General features: G+C 33.4%; 1 protein-coding gene across 3 annotated transcripts in view; it reads right to left on the bottom strand.

The window, feature by feature from the left end:
- LOC126879478 (titin-like) overlaps positions 1 to 17,425 on the bottom strand; it is a 77,330-nt gene that overhangs the window by 27,275 nt on the left and 32,630 nt on the right. For 2 of the 3 annotated variants that reach the window (XM_050642508.1, XM_050642509.1), the window contains exons 9-10: positions 15,697 to 15,985; positions 2,067 to 9,181 (exon numbers count right to left, since the gene is read on the bottom strand). In XM_050642508.1, coding sequence (XP_050498465.1) covers positions 2,067 to 9,181; positions 15,697 to 15,985 — 7,404 coding nt within the window. The remainder of the gene's footprint in view (positions 1 to 2,066; positions 9,182 to 15,696; positions 15,986 to 17,425) is intronic. The other variant, XM_050642510.1, reaches the window with a different exon arrangement.

Genomic DNA, 17,425 nt, shown 5'->3' with positions numbered 1-17,425 from the left:
CAAGTTTTTTTTATGTATTTTGACCCGTAGAACACGAATTTTTTGGGTAACAGTTGATCAGGATGTCGATAAGATTGTTATAGACCAAGAACTTGAGGAATCAAATAACAGCGATTTTTGGCAAAACAAAACAATATTTTGTATTTTTTGGGTCATTTTAAGCAAAAAATATTTCTACAAGTTTTTTAGTAGGATGCACAGTTTTCGAGATAAACGCGGTTGAACTTTCAAAAAATCGAAAAACTGCAATTTTTAAACCCGAATAACTTTTGATTAAAAAATAAAATAGCAATTCTGCTTAGCGCCTTTGAAAGTTCAAGTCAAATTATGTCGGTTTTGATTATTTGCATTGCTAAAAATTTATTGTGTTATTGTTAAACAAAGCTACAAACAACTAGTGCGTGAGTGATGTTTCTATGATTTCTCATTTAAAATCGAACGAGTAGGTAGAATAGATACTAGTGCAATCAAGACTATTTCTACGTTACATGCGTTAAAACGCATGTAAAAGCACGGGAAACCCTACGTGTTTATAGCTTTGTTAAACAATAAAAAAATAAATTTTTACCAATGCAAATAATCAAAACCGATATAATTTGACTTAAACTTTCAAATGCGGTAAGCAGACTTGCTATTTTATTTTTTAATCAAAAGTTATTCGGGTTCAAAAATTGCAATTTTTCGATTTTTTTAAAGTTCAACCGCGTTTATCTCGAAAACTGTGCATCATACGAAAAAACTTGTAGAAATATTTTTTACTTAAAATGGCCCAAAAAATACAAAATATTGTTTTGTTTTGCCAAAAATCGCTGTTATTTGACTCCTCAAGTTCTTGGTCTATAACAATCTTATCGACATCCGGATCAACTGTTACCCAAAAAATTCGTGTTCTACGGGTCAAAATACATAAAAAAAACTTGAGTAAGTCCATCTGAATTAACGAGGCCGTTGTACCCCCCCTGGCGACAGGACTAATAGTAAATTGGACAGCAACAGTTTTAGACTTTTATTTATGGGGACGGATTAAAGACTCGAGATTAAATACTCGAGAAAACATGATATATAGAATATGAAACGCCATTCACAGCATTGCGAGAGCAGAAATTGAGACTGCTGTTCAATTTACTCTTGAAAGAGTAAATGCTCATCGAAAATGATGGGCAACAATTTGAACATTTAGGTCGTCACTAAGTAAGTAGTTGCTTTTATTTCTTTGTTACATTTTTTAGTGTTGTTGGTCTTATTGTTGTTTTAGTTAATTATATACGTTTACATCTGAAAAATGTCTCTTTGTTTTTTCCATAGCACACTACTTTTCCTTAACTTCGTTTTCCGGTGACATTAACAGTTGTTTAAAATTTACACGTTTCTTAAGATATCTCTTATTTATGTTGCTAATTTGGTCTAATTTTGTAATACAGGATTAAAAATGGATACGTGTATTTAATATTCTCCAAAGAAAACTAGATTTCCGAAAATAATTAAATAACGCCTACTAGCTGACATATTACTTATTAGGCTATTTCGAAAATAACACTCCTATATTGACAAAATAGAGCTGTTTTCAACAAGACCAAGTATGTAAAATTCGATTTAGCAGAACCGGACTTAAAGACATTTTTTTATAAGAAGGTTCCCTCTCACTCTCACCTCTTATTTGCAAAGATAGACTTAAACTAGTGAAATCAAATATGAACAGAATTTTATAAAGAATACGATGATCGGATTTCCAGTGCCGTTTCATTAGGTAAATTTTGTAAAATTTTGATTTTTTAATTTTTGATATTTAATTACGCCCTCTAGCGGTGGACCTACAATTATAAAAATATTTTTCAGGCTTTTGCCGAGCTAACTTTTGTTATAAATATTTTTTTCTCAAAGCTGTACTATAAACGGTTCCTGAGATATGGTCGAGAGCCATTCCTATTGGGACATCCGGTACAAAGAACCTGGTGGTGGTAGGTTGATGGATGACGAAGAAATGTTGCAACAGACTTGGAAATAATGTATAAGTAGAATATATAAATTCTGAACCAATATATTCTAAATCTAAGAAGTTATCTTACCTGATACATGTATCATCTTTTTCATTTTGCAAAATTGGCTGTACTAAATCGATCTTATTGTTTCCTATAGTTTTGTCGATTTTCATTATTATTATTGATTCATTTAATTCCTCATCCAGCACAGAATTTCCTTCGCATTCAGTTTCATCACTCGAACTTTCACTTATATGTATTTTCTTACTTCTGGGACCTTCACTTTTTTCACCCTGTTTTAAATCATCATCTATGATCTCTTCTTGCACATTTGTCTTCGCTTGTATTACTTGGGATGAAACATCAATATCTAACGTAGATGCTTGTGTATCTTTTTCGTCATCTGCTAGTCCACATTCTTTTACAGCAACTACTGTAGATAATACCGGTTCTTTACTTTTTTCTGAAACATCTTCAATCGGTTTAGAAACTGTGGTTTTCTTTTGTACACCATATCCATATCTATCTAATAACTCTACCAGTTGATCGAACGACGGACTTTGTTCGATATTTTGTAAACCTACACCGATATCAGTAGATATAGAAGTAGGTACTGCAGCCTCCTGCATTATTTTATTATCATGTGCCATTTTATCATCATACATTTTTTCTCCGGATATTTGTAATTTTGCAGTTGATTTTTCCTTGTCGTATATTTTTTCTTTTACCTTTGGATCAGAAAATGATGATTGTCTATCTAATAACTCTACTAGTTGATTAAAAGACGGTACTTGTTCGATATTTTTTAAATTTAAGTCGATATCACTAGATTTAGAAGTAGGTACTGCAGACTCCTGTATTATTTTATTATCATACATTTTTTCTCCGGATATTTGTAATTTTGAAGTTGATTTTTCTTTGTCGCCTACTTTTTCTTTTACCTTTGGATCAGAAAATGATGACTGTTTGCTATTTGTACTCTCTGTGAAATCCTGTATGACTTCCTCATCATGCGGTACCATAATTTGCGTTCTTTTGGATTTTTTCTGTCTTTTTCTTAAGGATTGAGTAGTACTTTTAATTGATTTTAGTGTTTCTTTTTCGTTTTGGTGCTCTAAATTATCTTTCAACGTCACGACAGCTTCCACTGTGGTATAATTTGTTACATTTTCTTTTTCCACTTTAGAAGTGGATCCCTTTTGGTTCAATTTATCATCTAGGGTTATAGCACGAGCATCTGGTGATTTCATCGACTTATCTTCTATATTTTTGAGAATCAAATCATTAGACATACTTTGTATCTGTTCTGACTTACGGTTTTCTGAGACGTCTTCAATTGGTTTTGAAATTGTTCTTTTCTTTTGTAAATTAGAGTCAAATCTATCTAATAGTACTATTAGTTTAGGAAATGTTAATACTTGTTCAGTGTCTTTTGAATTTAAATTGGCATTTAAGTTGGAAGTAGTATCACTTAATTTTGGTTTTTCTTTTTGGTTACCTAATTCTTTTCCGTGTTCTAAATCATTATGAATTGACGATTCATGACTTGCATATTTAGTTATACTCACTTCTGGCGAAACAGCGTCTGGTGGTTTAAATATTTTCTCTTCTTCTTCCGTTTGTTGCTCATTTTCAAAACGCTTTGATTTCATTTTTATTGGAGAATCAGCAAATGTTTCTAGTGCCGGTTGTTCGTTTTCTTTGTTAGAACCAGTCACGTTTTCTTCAATTTCATCAAATATTGATATTTTGACAGGCGTTTCTCTTGTATTTTGTTCTTTTAGAGTTGTGAGTTTTTTCCTTTGTTGTGGTTTTAATTTTTTTCCCTTAGCTTTTCTTGTAGTTTTAATACAAGCTGAAACTTTGGGCGACAAAATTTCTTTACGATTTCTTTCATCTTCTTCAATAGTGGGTAATATTTTTTGCTGTTCCAACATTTCTTCCGCATCTGTTACTGTGAAAGATTTTTCTACACAAGTTGAATTAGGTGAAGCGTTGAGTCTAGGTGGCAAAAAATACTTTGAATTGACTTCTTCAGTAACGTTTTCAGATATGATTTCCTGGTTAACTAAAATCTCAATGGAATTCTTTCTATCACATGATGAGATTTTGACCGGTTTTTCTTTTATGTTTTGTTCTTTTAAGCCAGAAACAGATTGAATCTCTTTTTGGTTTTCGAATTTCTTTTCTCGATCTAATATATCAGCGCATAGAAGAGGTTTTGTTTGCACTGGTGTCTTAGATTTTTTGATTACTTCCATTCCTTTTAGAACAGAAGATACTTGTAGTTTTAATTGGGGTTCTTTCGCATTTTTTGTGGATTTAGTTGAAACTTTCGATGACAACATTTTTTTCTGATCACTTTCAGTTTCATCAATAGCGGAAAAGGTCTTTTGCTGTGCTAATGTTTTTTCTTTCACATCTATAACTTCGATAGACTTGTCCTCCGATATTAAATTATTCGCTTTACTCTTACTGCTTTTAGAAACAGTTTCCTCGGTCTCGATGGGACTCTTTTGAGGCTCATATTCGTCAGCTTCATCAAATGCTGATATTTTTACAGATATTTCACTTGCATTTTGTTGTGTTAAGGCAGAAAGAGCTGCTGAAGGTTGACTTTCGTTGTCGTGGTCAAATTCTTCCCCTAAAATATCAGAACGCCTCAGATTTTTTCCACGCACTGGTTTCTTCGATTTTTTTATTTTTGTTCCTTTTACAGCCGAAGAAACTTTGGATGACGACTTTTTAGTCCGATCTCTTTCAGTTTCAACAACAGAAGGAAATGTTTCTTGCTGCTCTAATGTTTCCTCTTTTACATCTATAACTTCGATACACTCTTCATCAGATATTGAAATGTGCATTTTATCCTTGCTTCCAGAAACGTTTATTTTGCATGTTGATGCTTTAGGTAAAACGGTACGTGTAGGTGGTAACAAGTAATTTGAATCGAATTTTTCAGATATGATTTCCTTGGTACTTAGGACACTTTCCTCGGATTCTATCAGACTCTTTTGAGAATCATATTCGTGTGTTCGATCAAATGCTGATATTTTTACAGACTGCAAGAGATCTCTTGCATCTTGTTGTGTTAAGGCAGAAACAACTGTTGAAGGTTGACTTTCGTTGTCGTGGTCAACTTCTTGATCTAAAACATCAGAACGCCGAAGATGTTTTGAACGCATTGGTTTTTTAGATTTTTTTATTACTTCTTTTCCCTCTAGAACAGAAGGTACAGATGGTTTTATTTGGTGGTCTTTCGCACTTTTTGTGGTTTTAGTAGAAGTTGAAACTTTGGATGACAACATTTTTTTCTGATCTCTTGCAGTTTCATCAACAGTGGGGAATGTTTGTTGCTGTTCTAATGATTTTTCTTTCACATCTATAAGTTCGATACACTCTTCTTCAGATATTGAATCATCAGCTTTACCCTTGCTTTCAGAAACAGTTATTTTGCATGTTGATGCTTTAGATGAAACAATACGTGTAGGTGGTAACAAATAATTTGAATCGAATTCTTCAGATATGATTTCCTTGGTGCCTAGAACATTTTCCTGGGCCTCTACCAGACTCTTTTGAGAACCATATTCGCGTGTTCGATCAAATGCTGATGCTTTTACAGACTGCAAGATATCTCTTGCATTTTGTTGTGTTAAGGTAGAAACAACTGCTAAAGGTTGACTTTCGTTGTCGTGGCCAACTTCGTCAAGTTTTGTATCCATTGGTTTTTTAGATTTTTTTATTACTTCTGTTCCTTCTAGAACAGAAGGTACTGGTGATTCTATTTGGTGTTTCTTCACATTTTTTGTGGATTTAGTATGAGTTGAAACTTTGGATGCCAACATTGTTTTCTGATCCCTTCCAGTTTCATCAACAGTGGGGAATGTTTGTTGCTGTTCTAATGATTTTTCTTTCACATCTATAAGTTCGATACACTCTTCTTCAGATATTGAATCATCAGCTTTACCCTTGCTTTCAGAAACAGTTATTTTGGATGTTGATGCTTCAGGTAAAACGGTACGTGTAGGTGGTAACAAATAATTTGAATCGAATTCTTCCGATATGATTTCCTTGGTGCCTAGAACACTTTCCTCGGACTCTACCATACTCTTTTGAGAACCATATTCGCGTGTTCGATCAAATTCTGATGCTTTTACAGACTGCAAGAGATCTTTTGCATTTTGTTGTGTTAAGGCAGAAACAACTGTTAAAGGTTGACTTTCGTTGTCGTGGTCAACTTCTTGATCTAAAACATCAGAACGCCGTAGATGTTTTGAACGCATTGGTTTTTTAGATTTTTTTATTACTTCTGTTACTTCTAGAACAGAAGGTACAGATGGTTTTATTTGGTGGTCTTTCGCATTTTTTGTGGTTTTAGTAGAAGTTGAAACTTTGGACGACAACATTTTTTTCTGATCTCTTGCAGTTTCATCAACAGTGGGGAATGTTTGTTGCTGTTCTAATGATTTTTCCTTCACATCTATAACTTCGATAGACTCTTCTTCAGATATGGCATTATCTACGTTACCCTTGGTTTCAGAAACGGTTATTTTGCATGTTGATGCTTTAGGTAAAACGGTACGTGTAGGTGGTAACAAATAATTTGAATCGAATTCTTCAGATATGATTTCCTTGGTGCCTAGAACACTTTCCTCGGACTCTACCATACTCTTTTGAGAACCATATTCGCGTGTTCGATCAAATGCTGATGCTTTTACAGACTGCAAGAGATCTTTTGCATTTTGTTGTGTTAAGGCAGAGACAACTGTTGAAGGTTGACTTTCGTTGCCGTGGTCAACTTCTTGATCTAAAACATCAGAATGCCGGAGATGTTTTGAACGCATTGGTTTTTTAGATTTTTTTATTACTTCTATTCCTTCTAGAACAGAAGGCACTGATGGTTTTATTTGGTGGTCTTTCGTACTTTTTGTGGTTCTAGTACAAGTTGAAACTTTGGATGACAACATTGTTTTCTGATCCCTTCCAGTTTCATCAACAGTGGGGAATGTTTGTTGCTGTTCTAATGATTTTTCTTTCACATCTATAAGTTCGATACACTCTTCTTCAGATATTGAATCATCAGCTTTACTCTTGCTTTCAGAAACAGTTATTTTGCATGTTGATGCTTTAGGTAAAATGGTACGTGTAGGTGGTAACAAATAATTTGAATCGAATTCTTCAGACATGGTTTCCTTGGTGCCTAAAACACTTTCCTCGGACTCTACCAGACTCTTTTGAGAACCATATTCGCGTGTTCGATCAAATGCTGATGCTTTTACAGACTGAAAGATATCTCTTGAATTTTGTTGTGTTAAGGCAGAAACAACTGTTAAAGGTTGACTTTCGTTGTCGTTTTCCACTTCTTGATCTAAAACATCAGAACGCCGAAGATGTTTTGAACGCATTGGTTTTTTAGATTTTTTTATTACTTCTACTCCTTCTAGAACAGAAGGCACTGATGGTTTTATTTGGTGGTCTTTCGCATTTTTTGTGGTTTTAGTACAAGTTGAAACTTTGGATGACAACATTTTTTTCCGATCCCTTCCAGTTTCATCAATAGTGGGGAATGTTAGTTGCTGTTCTAATGATTTTTCTTTCACATCTATAACTTCGATAGACTCTTCTTCAGATATGGCATTACCCACGTTACCCTTGGTTTCAGAAATGGTTATTTTGCATGTTGATGCTTTAGGTAAAATCATACGTGTAGGTGGTAACAAATAATTTGAATCGAATTCTTCAGATATGATTTCCTTGGTACCTAGAACATTTTCCTCGGTACCTAGAACATTTTCCTCGGACTCGATCAGACTCTTTTGAGAACCATATTCGTGTGTTCGATCAAATGCTGATATTTTTAAAGACTGCAAGAGATCTCTTGCATCTTGTTGTGAAAAGGCAGAAACAACTGTTGAAGGTTGACTTTCGTTGTCGTGGTCAACTTCTTGATCTAAAACATCAGAACGCCGGCGATGTTTTGAACGCATTGGTTTTTTAGATTTTTTTATTACTTCTTTTTCTTCTAGAACAGAAGGTACAGATGGTTTTATTTGGTGGTCTTTCGCACTTTTTGTGGTTTTAGTACAAGTTGAAACTTTGGATGACAACATTTTTTTCTGATCCCTTCCAGTTTCATCAACAGCGGGGAATGTTTGTTGCTGTTCTAATGATTTTTCTTTCACATCTATAAGTTCGATACACTCTTCTTCAGATATCGAATCATCAGCTTTACCCTTGCTTTCAGAAACAGTTATTTTGGATGTTGATGCTTTAGGTAAAACGATACGTGTAGGTGGTAACAAATAATTTGAATCGAATTCTTCAGATATGGTTTCCTTGGTGCCTAGAACACTTTCCTCGGGCTCTACCAGACTCTTTTGAGAACCATATTCGCGTGTTCGATCAAATGCTGATGCTTTTACAGACTGCAAGAGATCTTTTGCATTTTGTTGTGTTAAGGCAGAAACAGCTGCTAAATGTTGACTTTCGTTGCCGTGGTCAAACTCTGTTTTTTTCTGATTCACTGTTTTTTTCGATTTATTTATTTTTGTTCCTTTTAGATTCGAAGAAACTTTTGTTTTCAATTCGTTCTCTTTCGCATCGTTTTTAGTTTTAATACAAGTTGAAACTTTCGATGATAACATTTTTTTCGGATCTCTTTCAGTTTCATCTTGAGCGGGAAATGTTTTTTCGTGTTCTAATGATTTTTCATTCACATCTATACCTTCGATGAACTTTTCTTCGGATATTGAATTATTCGTTTTACCCTTGCTGCTTTCAGAAAAAGTTTCCTGTGACTCGATTGGACTCTTTTGAGAATTATATTCGTCAGTTCCATCTGATGCTGATATTTTTACAGACTTTTCACTTGTATTTTGTTGTGTTGAGGCAGAAACAGCTGCTGAAGATTGATTTTCGTTGTCATGGTCAAATTTTTGCCCTAAAATATCAAGCACTGGTTTTTTCGAATTTTTTATTTTTATTCCTTTTAGAGGTTTTGTTTTTAATCCATTTTCTTTCGCAGTTTTTGTAGTTTTAATACAAGTTGATACTTTGAATGACATTTTTTTCTGATCTCTTTCAGTTTCATCAACAGTGGGAGATGGTTTTACTTTTGGCAAAACGGTGAGGGCAGGTGGCGAAACATAATTGTCCTCTTCAATAACATAGTTTCCAGAACCTGGTTTGTGCTTTCCTGTCGTGCTCTAAAAAAAATAAGATTCAAACATTTTTTTAAATGTAATACATACTAAAATCAGTGAGATGATGCCTTCGGCATAAACAAAAGACGGTACTGAAAATTTCTTTGACTGGAAGCAACACTTAAGCGGAGCTAAGCAGGAAAATAAAACCTATGTGTATCAGAGATAAAAACAACCATATTAACAACGTATTGTATCAGGATTATCAGCATCCAAAAATAAGAGCAAGACATAGTCATTTAATTTTTAAATGTCCTAGAAAAACAAACACTGCGTTTGTTTTCAATTAAGTAGGTGACACAGATTTCTCAACACAAGTACACTAATCGGCAATAACGCTTTGTCAGCTAGTCAATATTATTGTAATTCACGGCCACGCTGTATCAGCATTCAAAACAACAACACCTTACACTTTACTTATACATCCAACAAAAGAAGCGTGATTAATTCTAATTCGATCTGTTATCAATTATCATTCGTAAAGCAAATACATCATCAGATGGTTATACCGTAAGCACACCAACTCGTTACTAATATATTTAGTAGTGTTCAATAAATAAGTATGAACAAGTAGTGTTTTATCAAACCAACCCTCACCTCCAGTTAATCTCCAGTATTAACAGTTAATCTCCAGTATTTAACGAGTTCTATTATAGTGTGGCAAGAACTTGAGCAACATGTAAACCGCCATGAAAGTCATGAACTATTTAAATAAGATAAATAGTTGACCCGACAGTTCTAGCCACAACTTTAAGCCATTCAAGACTGTGGCGACACGCTTCAATTACTATTTTACTATTTTTTAATTGCTAATTTTAAATATTAACTTTCCTTTCTAAACGAAATAATATAGGTCATTTAAAATTCACATGTGTTTCGTTCCTAATTCGTACAAACCATATGCATAGAAGGGCCTGTTAAGTTTTAAGAAACGAAATATATCCCTATTTCAGCTAAAATGCCTTTGCAGTTTTAAAAACACCAGATCTAATAAATTGTCGCCTGTCTGGCCATATGGTAGAACCACATAATGACAGATTAGTGTTTGTGGTCTAGTTCAGTCGATCAGCTGGCAGTCCGGTCGGTCATAAAACCCTCACTCGAAAAAAGAATAACAAACCCTTACGAGATATAAGCAAAGCACGCCTTTTTACCAAAATAAATAAATATATTATTGACCGTCGTTTTCCTTAATATTATTTAGTCGTTTCCGTGGACAATAAGATCACACACGCAACCACCACACCACGGAACAAGCCATAATGGAGAAGTAAAAATTGACCTAGAGAGCATTGCAAAGACCTGGAAAAATTAATGCTCAGAATTATACAGACAATTCAAAAAATGCATCAGCCTCACAACACAAGAAACATGCAATTAGATATGCAGAACTAATCATTTTACGAGCAGAAGTCGAAAAGGCTCTCGACCAACTAAGAAACAAAAAACATGCAGGCAAAATCCTAATACGTATAAACAGTGAACCGCTAAAGAACTTTCTATCCATCTATCTATTTATCTTCGAGCCTTGATCTATCCATCTTGGGACATAGGCCTCTCCTTCTCTTTTCCACTGGTTTCTATCCAGCGTGGTCATTGGTCATCCATCTGGATCCGGCATGCTTTTTGAGGTCGTCGCTCCTTCTCATCTGAGGCCTTCCTCTTTATCTCTTGTGTTTCTCTGGTCGCCAGTAGATCATCTGCTTGTTCCATCTTTCATCTGCTTGTCGGATCGTGTGACCTGCAACGTCTTTCACTTTCGTTACTCCTTTGATCCAAACGTTTCTTCTGCGATCTTTAAGTTTTCTACTTCCAAATAATAGAAAAAGCGAGGGAACACAATATACCAATACTACTCTGTTTCGTAGATTACACAAAGGCTTTAGATTCAGTAAAATGGAATCTCCTTTGGAGTATAATGGAAATGATGGGAGTACCTAATCACTAAGCACATACGATATATGTTAAAACACAATACAATATGACAAAAACTCAGCCAAAGTTAAAGTACACGAAATATATTCAAATGCGTTAAAACGAAGAAAGATAGAAGAAACACATATTCTGAAGGAATATGGAGGATAGGAGGGGAGTTAGACAAGGATGTGTTTTGTCACCTCTGCTATTTAACCTTTATTCCGAATTTCTATTTAAAGGGGCACTGGAGGATTCGAAGGCCGGAGTCAAGGTGAATGGCGTAAACATCAACAGCATCAGATACGACGATGACACGGTGTTGATTGCGGATTCCGACTTGGTTCTACAACGACTCATCGACAGGACCAATTCGATCTGTGAACAGTTCGACATGAAAATAAACATAAAGAAAACCAAGGTGATCAATTCGAAAAAACCATAATGTACCTCAACCTTGCACAATAAACGGGCACATTTTAGAAATGATCAAAAAATTTAAGTAGCTGGGGTGTTGGATCAATAGCAGCCTAAATCCTGATCTAGAAATAAGATCGAGAGTAGAACAGGCCAGTAAATTTTTTGAAAACATCAAAATACTGCTATGTAATTCTCGAATAAAACTCGAAATTCGACTACATGTATCAAAATGCTACGTCTGGTCGACTCTTCTCAGCAGACTCTTCGACTCTAAGCAGTTAACGTGGACCCTTAAAACAGCAACCGTAAATAAATTGGAAGCCTTTGAAATGTGAATCTACCGGAAAATCTTCAAAATTTCATGGACAGCGCATATCTCAAACGAAGAAGTGCTGCATAGAATAGACAAAGAAAGAGAACTTTTCATCCCAGTGAAAGTTAGAAAATCTTCATGCCTAGGCCACATACTGAGAAACATAAGTATTAGAAATAGAAGATAATAAAAGGTACGAATAAAAGTAAAAACTATTTATTTTAACCGAACCGTATTATAACAATAATATACAGAGAAAGAAATTAAGATGTGTGTTCTACAAAATATTCTTACAGACTAAAACACCAAACCGAACTAAAACACATTTCTCGCATTCACATCCCTTGTAATATGATACTTTTATGCAATCTTTACGTAAGAGGGTATCGAACTGACCTTTATGCATTCAGTGAAGGCTATTCTAACACTTAACAAAAATAATAATTAGTTGAATATTAAGTAAATTCCAACAATAAGTACACTTCGCGTCAAAAAAAACTGGTACTTTTTTTTCCCAATGTAAACCTGTGTTCAGACTGGACACAATGGCTCGTGAATCACGGCGTTGTTGCCAGCTCAGATAATGGAATTGCGCTAAATCTAAATACAAAAAATAACTTTCAAAAATATACAGGGTGGTGAATCGTAAAACGGGCCATAGGAAACTCAATGTAAAATTCTAAACTGTTAAATTCCTGCTTCCCTAATCATTTTACAACAAAAGTCATGAGAAGCTATTTGTAGAGGATTAAAATCTATTATAAACAAAAGCTAAAATTGTTCTAGGATTTAAGCACATTCCAAAATTTTGAAAAATACCTACATTTGCCACACTATTGACTGAATAAAACACCTTTATTATTATTACTTTCTCCTCAACTGAGGCTATCTTATCAATTTTATTATTTTTTAAACAAGAAATGATAAAATAAAAATTTTGACAGTTCAAATTGTCAATATTTATAATAAATTTACTGTGACCGAACGCAACCGATACACATTATGGTAATGTGTGTGGCCTAGCTTTGGCGTATTTCTGTGAAAAATTATTATATTTTTACAAAATTTTGTTATGTTTAATTCGTAGAACAATTTTAACAGTTGTTTTCAATACAGATTTCAATCCTCTTTGTTTATGTGTTTTGATATAAAATTCACCAGTGAATTCACCATATGAATTCACCAGTTTAAAATTTTACATTCAATATGGCCCGTTTTCCAATTCACCATCCGGCATAAAATTTTTAGACAGGTATTATTTTTATCATTAACAACAAAAAACCGTATCTAATAGATTTAATATCCAGAGAGACGGTTGAGCTAATATTAAAAAATCCACATAACTGAAAAATTAAACGATTAAACACATTACATAAAAAAGGACTAGGTCCAGTCCTCGATGACTTATTTAATTACTTGACATCAGTCAAATTTGACAAATTCGTCAAAGTAAATTTTTAACAATGCCAAGTCAATTAAGTAAGTTTGATAAAACTACAATAATTTCGAAAATAGAAGATGGTTGGTCTGTCCGACAACTGGCTCAAGAGTTCAATAGAAGCAAAACAACAATGATCAACATTAAAAAAGATGGGAAAACGAGCAGCCTTTGGATAGAAGGAGAGGGAGCGGGAGACCAGCTATTACTACAGACCAACAAGATCAAACATTATCTAATTATTTAAGAGTGAATCTCTTCCACACGGCAAGGCAAGCAAAAGTGAATACAAACTTTATTGGATCTATAACTACAGCATTAAGGAGGATTAAAACAACTGGTTTAAAAAATTGTGCAGCCGCCCGAAAATACAAGTATAGCGAGGAACATAAGCAAAGTAGACTCATATTTGCTCTAAATTATGTCTTAAATGATCCTGTTAATTTTTGGGACCGTGTAGTTTTTTCTGGTGAAAAAGTATTTCAGTCTCGTTATTATGGCCGCATTAGGGTTTATAGACCGCCTGGAAATAGGTTTAACGAAAACTATATTTCGTCAAGTGATAAATCCGGGCGGTTCTCTATAAATGTTTGGGCTTGGATGTATAGGGGAGGTTTAGGAATGTGCTGGAAAATTGAAGAACGATTCAATGCTGGAAATTATTTACATATTTTAGATAATGTGATGTTGCCATCGGTTAGGCAAATTTTCCCCAACAATAATTTTATTTTCCAGCATGACAACTGTTCAATCCACACAGCTCACCGTGTACGGGATTACCTTATGGAAAATAACATTAAAACTCTTCCATGGCCTTCTAAAAGCCCAGATATTAATCCAATAGAGAACGTTTGGGGACTTATGGTCAACAAAATACAAAAATTGAATGTAATTCCCCAAAACAGAGATCATTTGTCGACCATCATTGAAGAAACCTGGAAAAGCTTGGCTGAAGATGAAAATTTAGCAGTAAATTTAATTAACTCAGTGCCCAGAAGATTACAGGCAGTTATTAATAATAATGGAGCTATGACAAAATATTAAGGGGAAAGGAGCAAAATGTCGCCTGTCAAAATTGTCTATTTGTTTTAAATGTATTTATTTTTTTTTCGAATCCTGAGAAAACTAATAAGTATTTTTTAAAAATTTAAACACAAAATGAAATATATTACATTACCGAGGGCCGAAAGTCCCTTAGAATAAATAAAAAGTTTTTTTTTGAATGAAATATTTGCAATTAAACATCACTAAATTTTCTCTTTTATTTTCCCCTTGTAACTTATTAAAATAAACATAGAAGTTTTCAGGGACTTTCGGCCCTCAGTAATAATGTAATCTTTCATTCTGCGTTTAAATCTTTCAAAAATATTCATTATATTTCTTATGATTCGAAAAAAATGAATACATTTAATAAAACACATTGAACATTTTGACAGCCGAAATTTTCCACCTATGTCCTTAATATTTCAGCAGTTTCGAATTTTATTGTAATACATAATATTTCAGTTCCACACTACTTGTTCACTGTAAAAGTTATTCATTTTGTATTAATTTCAAATTTTAATTTTTCCAGTCTGTTTTATTTATTAGTATCCCACAACTCTAAAAGAGTTTTGTGCTACACTTTACGAGAAAGCCGAGAAACCCTTCACACTTCTCGATTTTAAATTAAACATAATAATTTAAATTAAACATTAAAGGGAATATGGAAAAATCCAGACCCTTTGAAAAGAGGATTCCCTTCCAGTTAGTCTAAATACGAGGACTGGCCAAGTACCTAAGAGGTGGAGGCCATGAAACTACAAGAAGAAGAAGAAGAATAATTTAATGTCATGTCTAGAGTTATTATCTGTCATTCATGTCATATCTGTCATAAATTATAATAGAACACGAATTAATTTATGGGTACTTAATTGAGATGATGGAACATTACAAAATAAATAAGAGAATTTTTTAGTATCCATGTTTAAATAAATGTGACTGACTAATCGAGAATGCTCGATGTTGTTTTAATTTTTAGTAAACCTACTAAAAACTTGCGATCTGCCGCACAGCCCTGATTTTACCTGGTTTGATACAATATTTTAGTTGCACTGGCAACGCTGCCTTGAAATAAGAATGACATATGTGACAAGACCAATTTACACAACTAGAAAAACACGATTTTCGGTTATAAGACTTGTACCAGTTTTTTTTGACGCGAAGTGTACCAATATGTTCAACTAATAGTGAAAGAAAAGATCGAGGAAACGAGAGGACTAGGACGGAAAAGACTATCGTGGCTAAGAAACATCGAACAATGGACAAGGCTAAATTTTGAACAGCTAATAAGAACAGCTGAAGACAGACAATAATTTGCAATTGTAGTAGCCAACCTTCATTGATGAGAGGGCACTTAAAAAAAAAGAAAAAAAAAAAAACAGAAAAGCTTACCTCATTTTGTTTTTTCTTTGTTTTGGTGCGTTGATTATTATTTTTAGACTTTAATCCTTTAATACTTTTCGGTTTACTTAGTGCCTTTTCTTTGGATGATCTTCGATGATCTATAACAACTTTCATCGATTCAAATTGTTCTGTCAACTCAGAGGTTGATGTATCCGGATCCTCGATCGCTGTTGAATATTCGGTTTCATCTTTCGATTCTTCAACGGAAATGTTAAAATTTTGATTAGTTTTTTGAATGCTTTCGGTAAAATTTTGTTCCACCGATGAACCTTGAGACCTAAAAACAAAACATTTTTAATAGCGAGAACCTTGAAGATTATTATAAGTAAAGTCCGGATTATAAGCATTTTACTTTTTTTTTGCTTTTTTGCTTATTATTAGGATTTTTAGTAAAAATGCTCATTTAAAGATATGTTGCTTATCTTTATTTATTTTACTTCTTATGATAAACTATAGTTACATTTTAAGTATTACTTCCTGTCTTAAGCAAAAATCTATAAGTATACAGAGCTATATAACTCTAATAATTCAATAAACCATAAGAATTTTAATCCCTTAGGCTTAGGAGATAAACGGGAAAACCCATCGTTATACCTGTCCATGTAATAAACTAATATTGGTCTGCAGAAAGCCCAAATTTATTATATTGCTGTAAAATACCTTTCAGTAGTATCGGTACATTTGTCTAAATTTAAATACCAATCACATCTGCAGATGTTGAAAGAACTTTTTCGAAGAAAAATTTAAATACCAATCAAAACATGTCTATAGATAGAAGACATAGCTTTTTATAAGAAAATTTTGAAAAACATGAAGAGCTCAGGGCTAAAAGGATGAGGGTCCAAAAAACAAGTTTTGAGAAATTAGGTTTTTAAGTTTTAAAACTAAATAGAAAAATAATTAACAGAAAATTCATTTTGGTTACTAATTCATGCAGTAACTTACAGGTAACGTATAGGTTATGTTTTTGGGTTATCAATTTGCAAATTACTATAAATATAAATTTATTTATCTTTTGATGTCATGAAATCTCAGGCTAAATGGATGATGGTCCACTAATATGTCTTAAAATGAAACTAAAAATACAGGATACGGTAATCTATATTTTTAAAAGTTATTATCATACAGATCGGTTGACTGTTAGTAATAGATACAATGAAAAGTTTTAAGCATGTGGCAGTGCGTCAAAATATACTGTAAACTTTACAGAATAACACCAATGTACACCAGAATAACAGAAAGCTGTAAATAAACCATATACCTATATAATAATATGTCTATGAAATAAACACAGGTATGAACATTAACAAAATATCTAGACAATAAACAGCACTAATAGCAGAGACCTCTGTGGTCAGCAATCTGAACTAGGTGGACTGTCATCCTTTTAGCCTGCATATGTTAACCTTCATTCCTTTAGCCTAGAAGACGTATTTTTCAAAGCTGGATGGCTTGTACACCTTCATCATTATTGCTTAGTTAGATACCATGCAATATTTTACATGAGATAACGTACAAGAAATTAGCATTATCTCCATAATGACAAAAAATGGACCCTCATCCTTTTAGCTTTGAGCTCTTCATATTGTTAATTGTTTTTATGCTAATGGCCACGAATAAAAATATATTAATATGTTAATTATATTTCGATTTTTTTATTATAACACTTTTGTAATTTTTTATTTATTGTTAATAATACGGTAATTAAAAATAAATG

The sequence above is a fragment of the Diabrotica virgifera genome, chromosome 2 (genome assembly GCF_917563875.1).
Source record: "Diabrotica virgifera virgifera chromosome 2, PGI_DIABVI_V3a".
Lineage (NCBI taxonomy): Eukaryota > Metazoa > Arthropoda > Insecta > Coleoptera > Chrysomelidae > Diabrotica > Diabrotica virgifera.
The sequence above is the reverse complement of the archived record's forward strand: the minus strand, read 5'-3'. Positions and strand labels throughout refer to the sequence as shown.